A 19,217-nucleotide genomic window follows, 5' to 3' on the forward strand; every position below is an offset into this window, starting at 1 on the left:
GCATCGTCATATTTGGATATTAAGCAGCCAACAGTGACACCTACTCAAAATGTTCAGGTTTTTAATAACAATTAGGTTTACCATGATTTATGTACTTAAGTTTTACAATTGTTTTGACTTAGCGGGGGAGTAGGATAATCAAATGATGGCTGAAGAGATGAAAATGATACTGTGCCACATAGCTGGTAGCTGGATGACTGGAGAATGTTAGTCCACTCCCACTGTAGCAGAGATGACTGCTTTGCAATTATCATCACTCAGGGAATGAAAGATGAAAGTTTTCAAAATGAAACTGTACTGTAAAAAAACTGAACAAAAAATAATCAGTCAGGAACATTTAATTTAATTATAGCCTCATTCAATTTAAAGCTGTTTCCCTGTCAATCCTACTCCATTTTTCATCTGAGTTTGTGTTGTACAAATTTTATTACTGAATAAAATAAAAAAAATATTGATTTGAAAAAATATTCAACTGATAAATGTTTTAGTTAAATGGTTCCATGAGCTGGATATAGTAAAACTTGCAAGTTTGATTCAATCTCTGTGGACTCAATACAATTGATATGTGTGTGCATGGTCAGATTTTAAGGTTCGGGTAAGGGTTAAGCTAAGTGTCCAGAAGTTCTGTAAAGGTACTGAAAAGGGTCCAAATACTGAATTCTAAAAATAAGTTTAAAAAAAAAAGACTCTTTTGATAGATTAGTTTCAGTTGGAATCTATTGAAAAGGACAGCATGTGCACACTGTGTTAGACTCACTGATTTAAACATTTAAATGCGATTATGATTCATGTTTTTATTCAGCATAAAAAGGTATCAAAAATGTATTGTGTGAAAAATACATTATAGTCCCACTCTAATTGAAAGTATCGGCACTAGGATCAAATTTGGCAAGTTTCTTAATAATTAATAGGTGCATAACAACAGTGTCTGTGTGTGTGTGTGTGTGTGTGTGTGTGTGTGTGTGTGTGTCCTAGGGCAAACACAGCACAGCCTCCAGAACAAGGAAGCACATCAAATGATGTCAATACTGTTTATTTATTTTGTACAAAATAATTACATGACATGTATAAACTGCCAGAACAGGAGTACCTCCACTGAAGCCATAATGAGGACAGCTGTATAAATCAAACAATGTGTCTTCAGGCCAGCTTTGGAGTGAGTGAGGCCATCTAGAAACATGTCCTGCCAAACTTATGAGTGGAATACTGAGAAGATCAAAAGCTTCTTTCTTGTTCATAATGTACTGCTGAAGCGGTAAATTAGCCAGTGCCTGAGCCCAAGGCATGCGTGAAACCAGCAGCACACGTCGGCCTGGTCACAGTAGGAGGGGCATCTGTGTGCATGTGTGTGTGTTGGGGAGTTCAGGACAAAGGTTGGCAGAGGCAGGGTCTGATAAATCACATGATTCTCAACAGACCATTTCCTTCATATCCCTTCTCTGTGGCTTTGATCTAATCTGAGCGAAGTGGTAACGGATAAGTGTGAGCATGTTAGCTGCTCACCCACATGCTGTCTTTGTCATAATTGGCGGTAGTGTGTGCAAACCTACCTGCTGTCTTCTGACGGAACTGGTGGATCTCCATTGAAGGGTCTTATCCTCTGGCCTGGGATCTGAGCCTCGGGTGGAGGCCCCATCAGAATCAGGGCTAGACCTCTGAGCTGCACCATCAACCTGCTCTGACACTGCTGCCTGTAGAAAAGACAGACAGTGCATGTGTTTGCGTTTGATAAACGAGAAAGAGACAAAAAAAAAAGTGACAAAAAAATTGCAAATTAAAATGTATTAGGCCTGGCTTGCTAGGCAGTCATGCTTACAATATGCTCCAAGCTGTAACAGTAAAATAAGACGGATTTCTGTAAATATGTCTAACATGTGACAGATTCAACTGGACGATGATCTCATGTGGGTAGGAAAAGTAATGAACCATAATCTGGACAAGTCATGATGTCTTGAAAAGGTTTTTGTTGGTTATTATAAAAAAATTAAATAAACAAAAAATAAAAAACAAACTAAAATGGCACTCAGTGGAGCACATGCCTCCATCAAGGTCGAACATCCCCCTTTTGTTCTCATTCTTAATTACAAGCCACCTCAATAAGCCTGATTTTTTTCATCAACATCCATGCATCATTCCCTGAGAAGTTAACAAAATGTCAACAACAAAAATGCCCTATCTCGCAAAGCTTTGTGAGAAAAAAATCCAATTAATCAGGTCTATTATGGGCTGAGACCCATCCTCCATCCAAGTTTCATGGGAATCTGTTCAGTAGTCGGAATGTGCAGTATACTAACTATTTATTTTCATCACATTTTTAGAACAATTGTTGACATGCACTTTAAATGCCTGCCTCGACTGTGATGACATTGATGATGGGTCCATCTGATGTGTTCTTAAATGTGTCTATATGTTATTTTGTCTATGAAACTATATTTCTACCTTTGATTGAATCAACAGCAGTTGTCAAAATGAATTCAGGTGAAATGCAGAAAATCATAAGCTGAGTTTGTCCTCATGACATTTTCATTCACCAAATATGTCAAATCAATAACCAGATGTGTCATGTGGCACTGAGACAGCTGTCTACCGCCTCTAGCATTGTGGTGACTGTGCTATCATAGCTACACCTATTTATCAGTGTCTATTAGCCAGCATCTGCACAACTCAGCACACAGCAGGGACTACCAAAACAAACTGAAGGGGACAAGGATAAAGCGGAGGGCCCACCCACAGAGGGGTATATTGTGATGCACACACGCCACTAATGTATACACTCACACATGTACATTCCCTTAATGCAACCGTGAAAGTATTGATTTTATAATGTCCATGTCACCTAAATGTGACATTCTCTCTCCTTACTTTTGCTGCTGCTGCTGTTGTGAATAGCCACGTTTCATTGATGTGTGTTCACAGAATGGATGGCTTTAAGAGACATGATATATTCTATTTTAAAGACACAAAAACCCCTTTTCCAAGTCCTTTTCCTTGAAGTTAACACTCACCAACATACCTCTCGTCTTCATCACCTTATCGCATCTATTCTCACCTTTCTTTTCTTAAGTCCTTAAATAAAAGGTGAAAAACACTAAAAAAAACTAAACAAACAGCATCACCTGCTGCTTTCAACAACACTTCTATGCAACACATCAAATCAAAGCCTTTTGACAAACAGAGGCCTTCACAACTGTGTTGTACGAGGTGGCCAGGTAGTGAAGAAAACCGCACAGGATGTCATCACCTTTTTTCCAACGAGTCCTGATTGCATTATCAGAAACCTGGCATCTGGGCGTGACCTTGTTAACTGCCAGGGTAATCAACTTTAACCAAAGGGGAGGAGAGGGGATGATAAATTATTAGTGAGGAAGATTTTGTTCATGTTTTATTAAATTGGCCTGTCAAAGGGGGTTGGTCAAATTATCTGGGGCCTCGTTTATTGGAGGCCAGCCATATTGGCGCATCTGTTACAATTATTTATAATTTCTAGGCAGTCAGGAGGACGGACTGGGTTTTTCGGCATCAGCCACATAAAGCAATTTAGAAATTAACTGATGCTGGAGTGTCTGACTTTTTTTTCCCTCTCACAGTCTCTCTCATCCCCATCCTCATTTTCATCCAGCACAAAACAGAAAAAACAGGGAAACTGTGAGACAGTAAAGGAGCAAAGATGTAAAAGAGAAAAAATAAACATATTACAAGCAGCTTATTGAAAGCAATAGACAGGGAGAGAGCATGAGATTGAAAGGGAAGAAGAGAGCATGCAGGTGCAGGGGGAAAAAAAGAGCAAGAGATAGAGGGGGAGGCTGAGGGAGGGAGGGGGGAAAAAAAAGAGAAAAGCCGGTCTTGGTAATTACTGAACACGATTAGGTTCTTGGGGGAACTTGTCTGGCACTCACAGCCCTCGCTGGTGAGGATGCGGCAGGCAGGACCATATGGAGGGAGGCTTGTGATTGTGCTCCCTGAAGCTCGTGACCCGTCTGCTGCCGAGCCCTTGAGCTGAATGTGAAATGAGACTTGCCAGGCCTAATGTTCTACACATGCACCATTTATGCCACAAAACAAATCTGATCACTGTTAATTATGTAGCAGCTATAATCAGGAGGGGCTCTGCCACACACACACAGACACAAACACACACACGACTACATGCATACGCAAACACATGCTCATACAATCACATTCTGTGGAGGGACAGCATTTGTGAAAGTGATTGGATAGGCTTCAGAAGTCAGGGCAGGAAGGTGCGTGGCCCCCCACCAGGCCAGGTGCACTTTGTATTCAGGATGGTGATTCTTCAAAGAGTGTGTGTCTGAGTGTGTGTGCATATATGTATGAGCGTGTACTAACTGGCAGTGCAGTAAAGAGGGACTTTATAGAAGGACAGAGCACAGTGAGTAGGATGTAGGGTGCGTGTATGTTTTCGTGTGCATGTACACAGCCCTGAGTCCTCCCACACAGTCTGTTTGACCTGAGTGTATGTGCTTGAACGAGCGGGCGCAAGTATCTGCAGCGGCACATGGCTGTGCTTCATTAATGAGGCGAGCTGTGCTGCACAGAGGTTCTCATCTAATGAGAGCAGTTGAGCTGGTAAAACACACCACTGGAGTCCATGTCATTAGTATGTCTCTGGCCCTGGACGTGGCCCGGCTCCAAACACACGCTCATACACAAACTCATGATGACAACAGTATTCACTGATAACATACTCAGCATACACATGATAAGTAGTTGACAAAAATAGCAGTATATGCCATAAAATATTCATCCATCTAAAATTTTTAAGCATTATTTCAATGTTTAACCTTGTTTATTTTCATATGTAAAGGACAACATTTCAGCATACACTAAGAGAGGCCCTGACAGTTAAGCTAAAGGACTGAAGAGCAGAATCAAAACAAGACCCACGTCAAAGAGAATCCAAAAATATATGACTTATACAAGCTTTCCTACACATTCTCCTGAACATCAGCAGAAAAAGATTAAAAGCACCCTCCATCCTTACACTGTTCTAAGATGCACTGAAAAGGTCATAAAAAGTAAAAAGCGGAGTTATATACAGTACATAAAAAAATACATAAGAAAACCCTCTGGCTGACTCTATTCTGTTTGTTGATGTCTTGGTTGAAAAAATCATTTCAGTGTTTCTTTGTAGCAATTCATCGTTTTCACTTGATGGTTGTTATTAATGATGATGATGATCAAAAGAAACACCTCACCTAAGCAAAACGTGACCCGGCAAAGAGGTGGGTGTATTTACACGCGTATGTGTGTGTGTAACTAGCACTTTAATTATACATCTAAAAGCGTTTAGATTGGCTAACATAAATAACAAGCCAGAAGCAGATGTTAAAAACCATCTCAACAAGCTGAGGGAGATGCACCATGTGGGCTTCTTTCAATTTATATAAAAAAAAAATAATAAGAAGGGAAAAAAGCGTGGGCATCTTGGGAAATGTTACTTCCATGCTTAAGGTTTAGTCTATAAAACTCAAATGAGGGACTTCAACATGTTAACAACATTTGTGTATTGCATGATAAAACCAAGTAACTATGTCTATAAGGCTGAATTCAGACATGACAGCTATTTGTGAGGGGTTATGAGGCAGTGTGGGGGGACACAACTGGGAGAGTATCACTTTTTGGTCCATGACCTCCGCCTGGATAGCGGCTCACAGCTTCAGAAACAGCAACTCTTTCTCCATCCGCAACAGGTTTGCAGAGTATCTATCCTCCTGTACTGGTGCTGTCTCCTTCTAGCACAATGTTGTTTAAAGCACAATAGAAACAGTGAGAAATCTGGAGGAATCGTTGAATATGTGAGTGTGTCTTTTTTGGCCTATATGACAGTATCTGTTTCACCCTGACACCAAATGTGTCAGCACTTATAAGAAAATATGAAAAACGTCCATTACGTATAAGTATTATAGTAATAGCACATATTTATAATGTCATTTCTATATTTTTAGCGTAAACAGCATGAGCAACAATACTGTGTTGACCAGCCAGTCTGATTGTTGGTTTATGTGACTGATCACTGCTCTGTAACATTGGGTTGCATTTCTCCAGAACTTGATTCTGTTTTAACTTTTTGCCGCACGGCTTCTGTGTTTTTTCCCTGCAACCACTGCAGTCTGTGCACCGCCGCAGCCTGAGCCTAAATGCACCAACCCACACTTAAAATGCATGGGAGGACTGGCGTTTTCCCTGCAAGGCCTGATTTGGTCTTAGTGACACTATGAGATGATGAAGCAAGTGCATGATTCCTCCATTCTTTGGCGGAAAGCTGTGGTATGTGGGATGACTTGGCCATAATGAGATATTATATCTATGAGAACTACTGTATTTAATAGTGTGAAAACAAGTCTTTTCACTGAATAGATTTGGACTTGTCTTTGTTGGAAAGGCACATGTGTTACTAATAACATCATGATGGCTCTGTTCTATTCAAGGGTCCCAGTGTGACAGTGAGCCAGCATGCACATTACCAGGGCCCTGAAACTAAAGCAGCAAAATGGAATTCAGCTACCAGTAATTTTATAATCTACACCCGTGCTTTTCCTACTGTGACATGTTAAAATGCCCTCTGTGGAAAATGCCCTATTTTACATTGAAAAAAGTTTCAGTAAATGTTTTTATAATTTTCTCTTAAATTTATGAAACTTTTCTGGAGTGAATGAACTTGCCTAATTTCCTCTTTCCAATGCTGATGAGAGAATAACCAGTGCTTTGAATGACTGCCCACACAATTAACAACTTACCACTCATTTACTGTGGTTCCAGAAAGCCTGAGGTCTGCTATGGATTCTAATGTTGGTCTTTAATCACAGCACAGCTCTGACAATAGCCAAACACTAGACTGCTATAAACACAATGATGCAGTTAGGGAGATAGTTGTAAATGATTAAATGTTCACTCTAGCTAGTTTTTCGTCCACTAATGAGGGCTCTTCCCTGCATCTAGATTGCGATGGTGACCACCCAACCTGGCAACCCAAACCTCCCCAACCCTGGCATTTTGTTCTGACTGCATCACCTTGTGCGTGGGGGTCACCCAGGTGCCTGATGATCGGCCAGGCCCTACAGCTAAAAGATCAGGGCATGAGGCCATTTCCAGTCTGACATTATGGAGATGTCTCACTGTTTTACAGTACACACACACAGACACACTGAAACACAAACATAATACAAAACCCTCCTGAAAATACAATGCAAGTAGTGCTGAAACAATCTAGTCGATTTGAGACATCATAGTTTAAACTGATTCATCGTATTAGCTTAAACTGATTAATCGTTTAAGCTATGAAGCAAAAGCTGCACACACACGTTTGGTTCCAGCTTCTTTAATATGACAATTTGCTTCTTTTTTGGTTAAAAAATAATTTAACCTAGGGCTGGGCAATGGATCAAATTTTATTTTTTAATTACAAATTTGGCTTCCATCGATTAATCTAAACAATAATCAAGATAAAACATTATTGTTCTACATTCCGTTTTTTAATGATGCCTTTGTTTTTTCTTCTATTAGAAGAAAGCATATGACAGCTTGCAGTGCACGTATTGGCTCTCCACAGTGAGAACTATGTGTGCATTATATGACCAGTGATGACAGTGTGACGCTGGTCGTAAAGCACGTTCAATACTGAATGAGTTAGAAGAAACTCAGCTATATCACAGAGATAGAACCATATAAAAGGCTGCTGTACATACATTTTTCTTCTTCTATTTTCTTCTATTTTTTCTTCTAAAAATTAAGGAAATCCACTGTTTAAATGAGAAGTTTTTTGAAACTTCAGTAAATATCTGCTGTTTCTAAAGTCAGTAATTAATCATGTTAAATAATCATGATCTCAACGTTGTCCGAAATAATTGTGATTTTGAATTTTGCCATAATCGAGTAGCCCTAAATCAAACCGAACATTTTAAAAATCCCAATAAAACTCCACGGCACTCTCATTTTTATGATGTCCATGTGCATCCTTATCCAAAGAGAAATGTAAACAAATTCTATTTGACCTCAGGAAGCGCTCCTACCCTTTGATGGGCATTATACAGTCAAAACCAATTGTTTTTTCATTCTTTTACAAAACATGATGAAAACAATTAAAGACAATTAACAGATTAATCTATGATAAAAATGGTTGTCGATTAAGAGCTAATGCAGGAACAAGAATTTTGTTTTTATATCTGTTTTTAAAAAAATTAATGCAACCTTAATTTTTTAACCTAGTGCTGCAGGTTAATGATGTAGTTAATAGTGTCCAAAAAACACAGCATAACTCATTAACTGACAGCAGGGCAAAACTGTTTGGTTACTCCATACATTGTTCATCTTTAAGCCTTCGTAAAGTCTTGATAAGCCTCCTGTAAAGAGTTAACTTGACATAAGACAGGAGAGAACAGACAGTCAATCTTAGTGCACAGCATGGAAGTATAACACACAATGGGTGTTATTCCTCTCACCCACCCTCCCCCTTTATCCCTGCTCCCCCTCTCAAAACCACTGCAGGAGGGGTGTTCAAAGCCGTCGCTCTGGTCCATATTCAAATGAGCGCTGCGTCTCCCCCCTGTGCTCCTGTTGCGATCAGCACTTTGATCACCTCCAATGGTAACTTCCACCAAAACATTTAAAATTAAAATCAAATCTGCCTTAACAACCTGAGCATTAGAATTTAACAGGTGTTCGGGAGGAAGTTGTTACAGAATTTGCGATTATGTGCTCGAATACACACACCTTTAGTCAAACACGCGCCCACGCAGACACATGCGTACACACATACGCACAACCTGTCAGTGAAATTACAGAGTGGGAAACAGAAAGCCCTCCTGACTGAGTGCTATACCTTGGGATACCTGATCTGTTCACTTTGATGTCAGTAGGTAAGAAAAGTTAAAGAAACAAATCAGCCAGACAGCAGCTACATGTGTTCGGTAAACAAAAGTTAATATTAATTCTCAGCATAGGTGATATACACGCTACTTTTGTAATTACATTTCAGCGCTGGAAATGTGTGATCAGGTTTTTCATTCTGATCCGGGTGCAGAAAACACGGGGTAGAGTGCATGTTCAGTGTGATCAAATAAACAAACTCGTACATAGTGTTCATACGTGCATGTACGCACACATGCATGCCCACACACTACACGCACACAGCACTAACTGCATCTTCTCTAAATGTAGTATTAATTACTGGGGGAACACTGCAGTACTGTATTTAATTACCGACTAAATGATCCATTTATATTTCACCGCTGGTTAAATTAACAGGGTTAAGTGAGACGGGGCGATTGTAACTCACTTAACATTTGAGCCGATATCTTTTAACTTCCACAGTCTGGGGGCAGCACTGTCAGAAAACATCGACCAATCAAATTAAACAATTAGAGTCAGCAGAGGCAGAGAAATTACTCAACTGCTGCAAAAATAGTACCTTCTGCTGCAATCTGCAACAGGATGTATTTAGTTTAAACTGAAGCAAAAGTCAAACTGCAGAACAGACTGAGAGACTTATTATAATAACAAGTGCAGTGCACTACAATGTTGGTGGACTGAGGCTTTGTGGCCGAAGGGTGCAAGTTATAGATACCCGTTACTATTCTCAACCAGGTCTTTGACACTGTGTGGTCCAAGAATCACCCATCACCACATCATTAGGAGTTGTTAAAGGCCACTTATAAAGTGGCTGCAGCCTTAACGTTATACTACAGCCTCTATTGCCTTGGGGTGACAATTCAAAAGGTACTGAGCTAAAAGCCAAACCCCTGCTGACTGACAGATGTAAAGTAAAACTCCAACATCATCTACAAGAACGTTACTGGACTCCAATTAAATCGCCTCTCTTCACCTCTTATATATCTTTGCTATCTGACTGGAGTGTGTTAAAAGGACTTCCAGGTACCTGGGTGGGAGGATGGAAAGAAGATAAACTAAGTAAGTCAGAGAGTGCATGCGTGCCCAAGACAGAGCGCCAGTGAAGATCAGATAGCTGACATGAAAGACACTGGTGCAAAGGGAGACGGATAGATCAAGGGTGAAGTAGAGCGATATTAAGAGAGTGATTCTCAGTTAAAGACCACCACCGCAGGCCATGATGGGGCTTGTCAGTTATTACTGTGCCTACTAATCAACCTACACATTGCCGTATAGACACCAGCCAGGTGATTGATTGAGAGATGTATCATAATATAATGAGTTTATTATTATATAAGTAAAAGCATACATTATTCAGGGAATCATAAGCATACCTATTTCGCTGTCCATACCCACACAAACGCATATCAAAGTTCAACAAGCACACATCATAGAAAAGTACTTCTTTCTTCTTAGAACTGCAATGCACTTGATAAACTTTAAAAAGAGAGCCTCTGTTGGGAAGATGGTTAAGAATGAGAATGGTTGTTTTTACCTTTAAGTTGGTTTGTCTGTTTGGTGAGGGGTAAAGGCCCGTATGCTGACCCTGTTGCTGCTGCAGTCGTATTTGTTCCTGCTGCTGCTGCTGTTGCTGTTGTAGCTGGGCCTGGAGTTGAAGGATGTGTTGGTCTTTCTGGGCCAGCAAGTTGTTGAGCTCCTGGTGACTCTGGCGGAGGTTGGCCTCACTAGACGTGACAGCCTGGTAGCACTGACTCAACTCCTTGTACAGCTGTCAGCAAACACAAAAATGTTGGAAAAGTAGTGGGGGCAGGAGGGGAGATGAAGAGGGAATGGGTTAAGACAACCTCGAGAGGGGATGTCAAATGGAAGAATATGAGAGTGAGTGACATGAAGACTAACATGTTTTAAAATGGGGATTTTTCTTACTTTCATAGTTAAGGGAAAGACATATGCTATGATCATAGGATGAGAAAAAAAGAAAAGAAAATGATAAAAAACAATTTGAATGTTTATGTCTTATGACTAATAATTTCAAAAAGTCTCTCTCTGTGTAGCGCTCTGTATGACAGTGGTACAGTCATAGGAGAGAGGGATGGTAGGCTGAGAAGAACCCATTCACAGTAACAGGATACAGTGAGAAAAGTCCTTCTTTTCTGGCACTAGTCAAATAATTGTAGGTTACAGCTAGCTTGGAAATAAATCACCCCAGCGGGTGAGGCCTGAGTGGAGTGCAACAAAGTGGTAATAATAATGAGTTTGAGGTTTGGCGCGTGTGTGTGTCTGTGTGTGCGTGTGTGTGTGTGTGTGTGAGTAGTACCCTCTGATAGGAAGTGGTGTCAGCAGTATGTGCTTCTTCTTGGTTCCTCAGGACTTTCTGTGTGTCTAGGTTGAGTCCTTCCAGCTGCTTGATCAGATGGCTCTGCTCTGCTGCGTGTTCTGTACTCTGTCTGTACAGGGTCTGCACTTCTGCACAGTCACGCCTACACACACAGGCAACATATTATATTAATTCATATATGCGCTGTGACTGTTCATGTTAAAATATTGTATGTAGATGTACAATAGATAAGTATTTTGCATTATGTACCACGTTATAAGTCCATATCAATAGTAGACAGTATAATTACAAAATCACATTATATTATATCATATGATACTCTGGTTAACAGTGTTACACCACTGTTACATATTCAATTCTTTGTTGACTTACTACTACTAATCACATCACTATGTTCACTACTAGTTCAAGAACAGGTTATTGAAATTAAATGAGAATGTTGAATTATTGCCGTTCTTGTATTTAATAATGATTAAATTAAATGTGTGTACAATTTAATACAGGAGTAAGTCACTGATACAAATAAACACTTATACGACTAAGTGTATTGCATCTTCCTTTAGTATATCAGCATCAAAATGTATTTCTGGCATTTGTGCTGTGTCCCATGGAATTACCACAAAGTGCTCCTCTAACTTGTAAGGACATCTTTAATCACCTAGCTAAAACCTTAAGAATGGTCTCGGGCCCCAGTGTGACTGACACGTCAGAGTGCCTCTGGCATTAAAACAGAAAAGTAGTTAAAAAAGGTTGAGATTACCACTAAGACTCCTACGGTTCTCACAGTTTTTTATCATATCGACTAAAGCTTAGCCAAAGCCTGCCCCGTTTCCCTTTTCTCCCTCTTTTAAAGCACATCCACTATGCAGGGCTTATCAAGTGGCTTTAGGTGAGCTGGAGTGGAAGAAACCTGTGTCACCCACAAGCCTCACTGCATAGAGAGCAATATACTGCTGCACACACTGACGCACGTGAGGGGATATGTACGCATGAATACTTCCTTTAAATTATGAAATGATCCCAAAATTCTACTTATGAAGTTATGGGTGCAGGCACTGAGGTGTCTGGGCAATGCTTTCATTGGTCGGGCTCACCGAAGTTGACTGAGTTGGGTTTCTTTTGCTGCCATCTCCCTCTCTTTGGAAGAAAGCTGGGCAGCCAGACTGCTACTATGGCTCTGCAAGCTCGACAATTCTTGCCAGGTGTTGTGTAGCTCCTCCTCCAACTTCTGGTGTAGAAGAGTAACAACACATTTAAGCATGTTCAGAAAAAAAAGGAACAATCTGAAAGTTGAGAGGCTTTTAACAATATAGTCTGCCTGAAAACACTGAAAAATAATAAGAGCACTGATGATGACCTAAGAGGCACATTAATATAAAATAAAGAAAGGTGTTTGTGCTGCATTTACATGGCCTCGTCTTCAATTCACTGCAGATGAGTGAGGTTACATACTTCGCACTGGGATCAGAAATGTCTAATCTCACAAGTGTTAATGTTGGACATCAAACGACCTCTAGCTGTTACTTTTTTTTCTCAGTTGTCCATCTCATATCCATCTGATGGAACAGATACTCTTCACTTTAATTCCACACAGCTGTCTACACGAGCTGCGTAACAGCTAACACAACGTAAAGCATCCTTTTAGACTCCAAATCTACTTTCTTTGACATACAATTACGTTAATAGTACATAGGGCTGTAAGTACTGTCAAAACACTTCTGAGTGCTGGCAGCACTGTGGCTGAACAGATCCAGCACAGAGACTGACATGGGGCTGTGGCTGCTGCTATTGTGCTGCTTTCACCTTGCAGCAGGTGCAGACAAGGTGTTAGTGACAGCTTTTATTTAATAAGAAGAAACCTGTAGAGAAAGGCAGATTGCATGGCATCAAACACACAAAGGTCTCCAAATGTTGACAGTTCAAATGTAACTGTGTCTCACTGGGCAGGAATTAACTATATGTGAAATTAATTAGTCATTGGCAATTACAAGAAAGGACGTGAAAAGGTGCTATAACACGTAGATTAATAAAACAGCAGTTAAGTTTGTTTGGTGTCTGAAGATGGGGAGGGGCTTAAATTGAGTTAAATTGGGATTCATTATGTCAGGTAGCCTGGGGAGGAGGGTCTGTATTTAACCCTTTGACTTACTGGCCAAGGAAACTGGTAGATGAAAAAATAAACAACAATAAAAAATAATATTTTTTTCTGGTCAAAATGCATATTAGGTATGAATTTAATTTTCAAATCATTTACAAATGCTTCAGCAAAACAACCTGAAAAATATCACAGAGGCATAGAGAATTTTAAAAACCTGCCTATGTAGAAATGAATGGGATAATGCTATGATATTGGCATTTATTAAAAATGCTGCAGTGAAAGAACAAGACACTAATTACAGATCAAGACACAGTTAAAAAAAATAATCTTTCCTGTTTTGAACAACCTTCATGGCCATTCGAGTGAAGATTTCAGAGTTTACGAGGTGAACCTGAAAGCACCATAAAGTCCCTGTTCAAACTTTGACAGACAGAAGAGAAGATAGAAGCAGTGCACCTGGGCTTTTACCTACTACCACTGAGGCAGACAGCCTTCAGAGATTTACTGTTTGTTTTTTGGAACCCTGCTTGTGAAATATAAGAGTTGGCCTACAACGTTTCTCGCTCACAAGCAGGTACTTTCTTAAGTATTTAAATGAACATAATAAGTAGGATCACTAACTTTGTATTAGCTGTCTCAGGTGTTTCTTTTATTTTGTCCTACGCATGTTGAGTTAAAGAAAAATAGAATACCTTATCTGCGCATGCAAAGGATTAAATAATAAATTCCTGAACAAATCTTTGCCATGTCGAACAAATTGCCATGATGTATCCACTGCACACCTGACATATTCTCCATCTCCATCTTTCAAATCAATGTATGATACAAAAAAATGAGGAACAGGTGGAATGTCTTAGGCTGTGATGGATGTGCATAGGCTAGTTGCTGGGCTTCATCCAGTCCAAGTATAATTACTCTGCAGCCCTGACTTATTCAAGACTTTCTGTCTGACTCCATTTGACTAGCGTAGCGATATGTTTCATAACGATTAGACTATAAGGAAGAACGTGAGGTTCCTCTGCTGCTCCCATGCCCTTAGACTCTAGTATTGGCAGGCAGCTGATTTCTGTGAGGGGATGGCGAGAGGCGGCAGGTTGAAATGTGATTGAGAACTCTTCAAGGACTTTGATTGTGATTTGATTGGTTAAATGTTTAAACAGCAACACTGCTGTCACTGTCTAATCACTGTATTTCTCATGTACACAGAGATGGGAGGTATTGATTCATAATGATGATGGACAGATTCTGACAATTACCTTCTTGTATCTGGAGATAATGAATGACAGAATACTCACAACAAACTTTTGAACCCACACATGCAAATGACTTCACAAAAGTTCCTTTCAAGTGGGGTCAGCTAATTCATTTTTTACCCCAACCAAGGAAGATCAGTCTCCTCCATGTTGAATCATAATTTCTTTGAATAAAGTCCCTGCATATTTAAATTGTGTGCTTTGCTGTAGAGATCTTTTTATATTCACATGCTGTGGAGGAAAGGGTATGAGGGATCAGAGAGTTCAAGGTGTGCAGAAGAAAGGGAAATCTAGAGGATGGGGCCCTTCCCGTACAACTTTGTGTGTGTGTGCATGTGTCTGAATGGACTTGTCCCCGTGTTCACACCTTGACTCTGGCCTGGGCGGCATCCCTCTGGTCTCGTTGGCTGCTGGCCTGCCTCTCTTTCTCCTCCAGGTCAGCTCGCAGGGCGGCGCAGCAGGAAGTTAATCCCTCTTTCTCCTCCTCTAGAGCCCGCACCACCTGCCGCTCCTCCTCCTCTTTCCTCCTACACTCCGTCTTCATTTCCTGGATGAGAGAGGTGTGTGTGTGTAAGGAGGAGAGTGGGGGGTCGTGAGGGCCAAATAAACAATGGCGACGGAAGGAGAGGAATAGAAAAAGTAGGGATTCAAACTGAGAAAATGAAAAAAAGGAAAGCTTGAGAAATACAAAAAGAGAAGCAACCCATGGGGTTGAGGCTGAGATGAATATGTAAACAGTGGACCGGCTTTGCTGCGGGAGCCCCCTGCATGGGCCGCTGATTGGCCAAGGTCACCTGTGCTGAATGACTGGGCCCATGCAGCCAGATGTTGGCTGGTGTGAGCCGAGCCGTGCCGCAAGAGCTGGGCTCATGCAGGTACAGGGGCCAGTCTGTCGGCTTTAATGACAGGCTCCTAATGAGAATGGTGCTTGCTGCAAGACCCATTAGACTCAACCTAGGTCTCCTTTGATGCTGTCCCCCACAATTTCTCGCCATGAGACCTCACCAAGACTGTGTAAGGACCATTCCTTTATCAATTAATCATAGCTGGGTCCCATCTAAGGATAATTAGGGAGAAGCCACACCATCACATGCACACTTTTCACTTTCCCCCACTGAAGCAGTCATTAAGTATTTATCTGCAAGTTAACAACCTGCTTTCCTTTCTCTCCATCTCTCCATCTCTTTCTCTCTCTCACACACACACACACACACACACACACACACACACACACACACACACACACACACACACACACACACACACACACACACTTTTCAGCTGTTAAGTATTCTGTTATCAGTAGCAAGAAAGAAAGCTAAAAGCAAGAAAGGGTGAGACAGAACGAGGGTGAAAAGCTTGAGGAGAAGGCACAAAGACACAGAGATTGTGTTCAAGAGCGCTGAACAATCCTCTTCTTCTTCTACATGATTCAAACGCCCGTGGCTACAGCCACAGGGGACCTGTCGTGTTCAGTGCCACACAGAAAAAAACAGACTTTTTGACTCTGAGGCCTGGACTGCCACAGAAAATTTGTTCCACCAACCTTAAGTTCCTGACTCTTATTGACCAGTTGTTCATGAAGCGCTGTTAGCTCCTTCTTCAATAAGGCACTGTCATCGTCCACTGTTGTCCTCCTCTGGAGCAAGTTGTTGATCTCCTGCTGCTGCCCTGTAACCCTCTGTGGCAGGCAGCGAGGACAGGAGGAAAGACAGAAAGTGACACAGAAAGAAAGGGAGAAAAAGAGATACAATGGTCACATTATGCATTTAAGTTTTGGAAAACGCAAAGCGGAAATAGGGTCTTTATTGTGTCCTCTCCAGGGTCTGAATTACATAAAGCCAACAAGTTTAAATTTAGTAGGCATTAAAACCTGATTAGTACATCTGTAAACATTGAATAAAGTGCTAAATAAAATGAATATAATGAAAAATCTGTTATTTTTACCCTTTAGGGAGTTGCAACAAAAGACAGGCATGTAACGTTTTGTTTTCATTACTGATTATTTCACTGTTTATTGTTTAATTTTCTCAATTCATTATTAGATCTATGAGACACCAACAATGAAAAATGCCCACACTTATAAATGTCTTGTTTATGACATTAATAATATAAACATTAATTTACCTTAAACTAATATTAAGACAAAGAAAAGCAGTAAATTCTCACATTGAAGAACCAGGAACCATTACTTAAAGCCACTGAACGATTATCAAAACAGTTGCCAATTAATTTTCTGTCAACTGACATATCGGTTAATCCACTAACTGTTAAAGCTCTGAACAGAAGGCAACCACAGACACTCATTACTCGTTTAAAATCTAAAGTGAGTCACAAAATATCATAGAGCTCCGTGAGGATCAATTTACAGCAGAAATGGTGCAATGATTTTAATGACCACCCAATTTTGATGCTGGTATATGTTCCCTTCATGTTTTTTGGCAGCCTTTGTGGCCTTAGTAGGAGGAGGCTGGCCTCTCAACACTGCATCAGCTGGGGTTTGGCATTGGCTGGTAATCCACAGCCTTCTGTGGCTACACCCTCCTCTCAAATAACACTGTGCTCTGGGATGCAATTAATTGCCATGTTGAGGGAAAAATCACTCAGATATATCCAGATAGTGGATTTAGCGTTCCTCGCTACTCCTAGCTCGCCGTGCTAAGAACAGAGGGGCTTTAATAGAGATTTATAGTGGAGAGCAGAAAATAAATTCAAACGTTGATAATGAGGTAGGCAAGAACAATTTGAACCCCAGTAGTGCTCAATTGATAGAAGAGAAAAAAAGGGGGGTTCCGCAAAGTTAAGAGGTCTAGGACAGAAAGATTAGCATTTGAAAATTCCCAGTGCAGTTCAAAAATGAAAGCTAATTATGTTACAAAAATGGAAGGAGTAGCAAGGGAAAGGGAAAATACAGTGAAAGAGGTGGAATTAAAAAAAAAAAACAAGAATGGGGAGGAAAAAAACACTATCAAAGTTGGAGAGTGGAGATATTAAAAGGAACGTAAGATCCTGTGTGGACTCAGTGGACCATCACATCCCTATAAAAAAAAAGGAAAAAGGAAAACCAATTAATCACTATTTGGGTATGTATGGCTCAAGACTGTGGATGAGATGATGACTGTCAGAGGGCCAGATGACACAGCAAAGAGCTCAGCACTCTTAATGAGATTCTCAAATAGCCTGCAAGTTTCATTACAGACAGTTTAAAGAGGAAAAGACACTTTCTAAACGCACAGAAAAGAGAGGCATGAACATTGGAGAATTAATTAACATTGTGGAGGCTGTTCTGAGCAAGGCAATTTGAAATTCATCTCATCAGCTGATTAAACATAAATAAGTTTACACTTTTACAAGTACCTTGAAACTAATTGGGATTATGATTAATGCATAATTATATCATTAATCACTCAATAAAATAGCCAGCTTTAATCTGGTAACCCTGTGACTTACCTATTTGCAGTGTGAGTGCACTGTGGCCTTTAGCTGGAGAGTGTTAAACCTAAATGTTTGACAGACCGGGGGACTATTATGTAACTATGCAGAGTTATCCGCCTGCCAGCGGTTAGCTTAAGCTACAAATAACAGTTATATTATTGCAGATCAATGAAATTTTCAGTTCACCAAAGCCCAGAAAAGAAAAGGTCAGACATCAATGTAAAAATAGGTACATAGTGTTTCATTTTTAAGGGGCATTTACAGTAAAATAAAATAATTTTTCTCATGCATAATATGCTACAGCAGGCCTTTCTTACAGAGACAAAATATAAAGGCCACAATTTTTTCTTTCAGGCCCTGTATATTATTGCTATAGTCGCTTAAAACCTGTTGGATTCTTATCTTAGAATTATGTTCTATAGTGCATTTATTCTCTCATATAATATAGCAGCCTGTTTTCTTAGCTTTTGTAGGACTGTCGCTGCTGTCCTCTCCAGAGTGCCGTACAAATAAAGTAGAAGAGAACTGCGTCTAAGTTGGTCAGTCATTATTTTTATGCAAATTCTGATATATTACAGCTTTTTACTATATTTAATTAATCAAGACCCATCTTTACATGTGTGACAGCACTTTCAACTTACAGAATCACTCTGTACTTCATTTGCATTTGTGTGAAACCTGAGTAAAAAGTGCACGATGTTGGCAGACTGCGCTGCCCTCAAACTGAAGGCCCAAATATTACTTTAAAATAAAGTTTGACGTAGCCACATATCCTGTGCTCCAATGCTTTAAGGCTATAACGACTGTATCGACTGGATCAGAGTTAAGATGGCTGAGGAGGGTATAATGTAAAAAAACACTGGCAAGCTGATGACTCCATTACAGCCAGTCTCATTAGGAATGAACACGATTCTGGATGAGGGACGCTAATGAAGGAGACTGACAGATGCTTCAGTGAAGAGATGATGATTTGGAGTAAATTACATTAGTGATGTCATTATCATCAGCCATCATATCATCAAGAAATATTATTCGAGGGGCTGTGTAAAAGAAGGCAGGTAAGAGAGAGAAAAGAGCTAGAGGCGTTAAGTTAGAAAACACACAGGTCTACACTCTGTTGGTTATTCATTTTAGTAATATATGGATGTATTCTGTTAAGTATCAAAAGGGTAATGCAAGATTTAAAAGAAAAAGAATAAATAAAACTGATTCAGCAAGGATATAA

At 40.2% G+C, this 19,217-nt stretch overlaps 2 protein-coding genes across 2 annotated transcripts in view; one reads left to right on the forward strand and one right to left on the reverse strand.

The window, feature by feature from the left end:
- Window positions 1-19,217, forward strand: part of uso1 (USO1 vesicle transport factor) — a 412,569-nt gene that overhangs the window by 239,274 nt on the left and 154,078 nt on the right. The window lies entirely within an intron of this gene.
- Window positions 1-19,217, reverse strand: part of cntln (centlein, centrosomal protein) — an 87,914-nt gene that overhangs the window by 61,864 nt on the left and 6,833 nt on the right. Inside the window, exons 5-10 of the mRNA XM_073467368.1 lie at window positions 16,104-16,238; window positions 14,925-15,104; window positions 12,301-12,434; window positions 11,186-11,348; window positions 10,403-10,636; window positions 1,551-1,691 (exon numbers count right to left, since the gene is read on the reverse strand). Of these exons, the coding sequence (XP_073323469.1) occupies window positions 1,551-1,691; window positions 10,403-10,636; window positions 11,186-11,348; window positions 12,301-12,434; window positions 14,925-15,104; window positions 16,104-16,238 (987 nt within the window). The remainder of the gene's footprint in view (window positions 1-1,550; window positions 1,692-10,402; window positions 10,637-11,185; window positions 11,349-12,300; window positions 12,435-14,924; window positions 15,105-16,103; window positions 16,239-19,217) is intronic.

This window comes from Pagrus major, chromosome 1, assembly GCF_040436345.1.
Source record: "Pagrus major chromosome 1, Pma_NU_1.0".
NCBI lineage: Eukaryota > Metazoa > Chordata > Actinopteri > Spariformes > Sparidae > Pagrus > Pagrus major.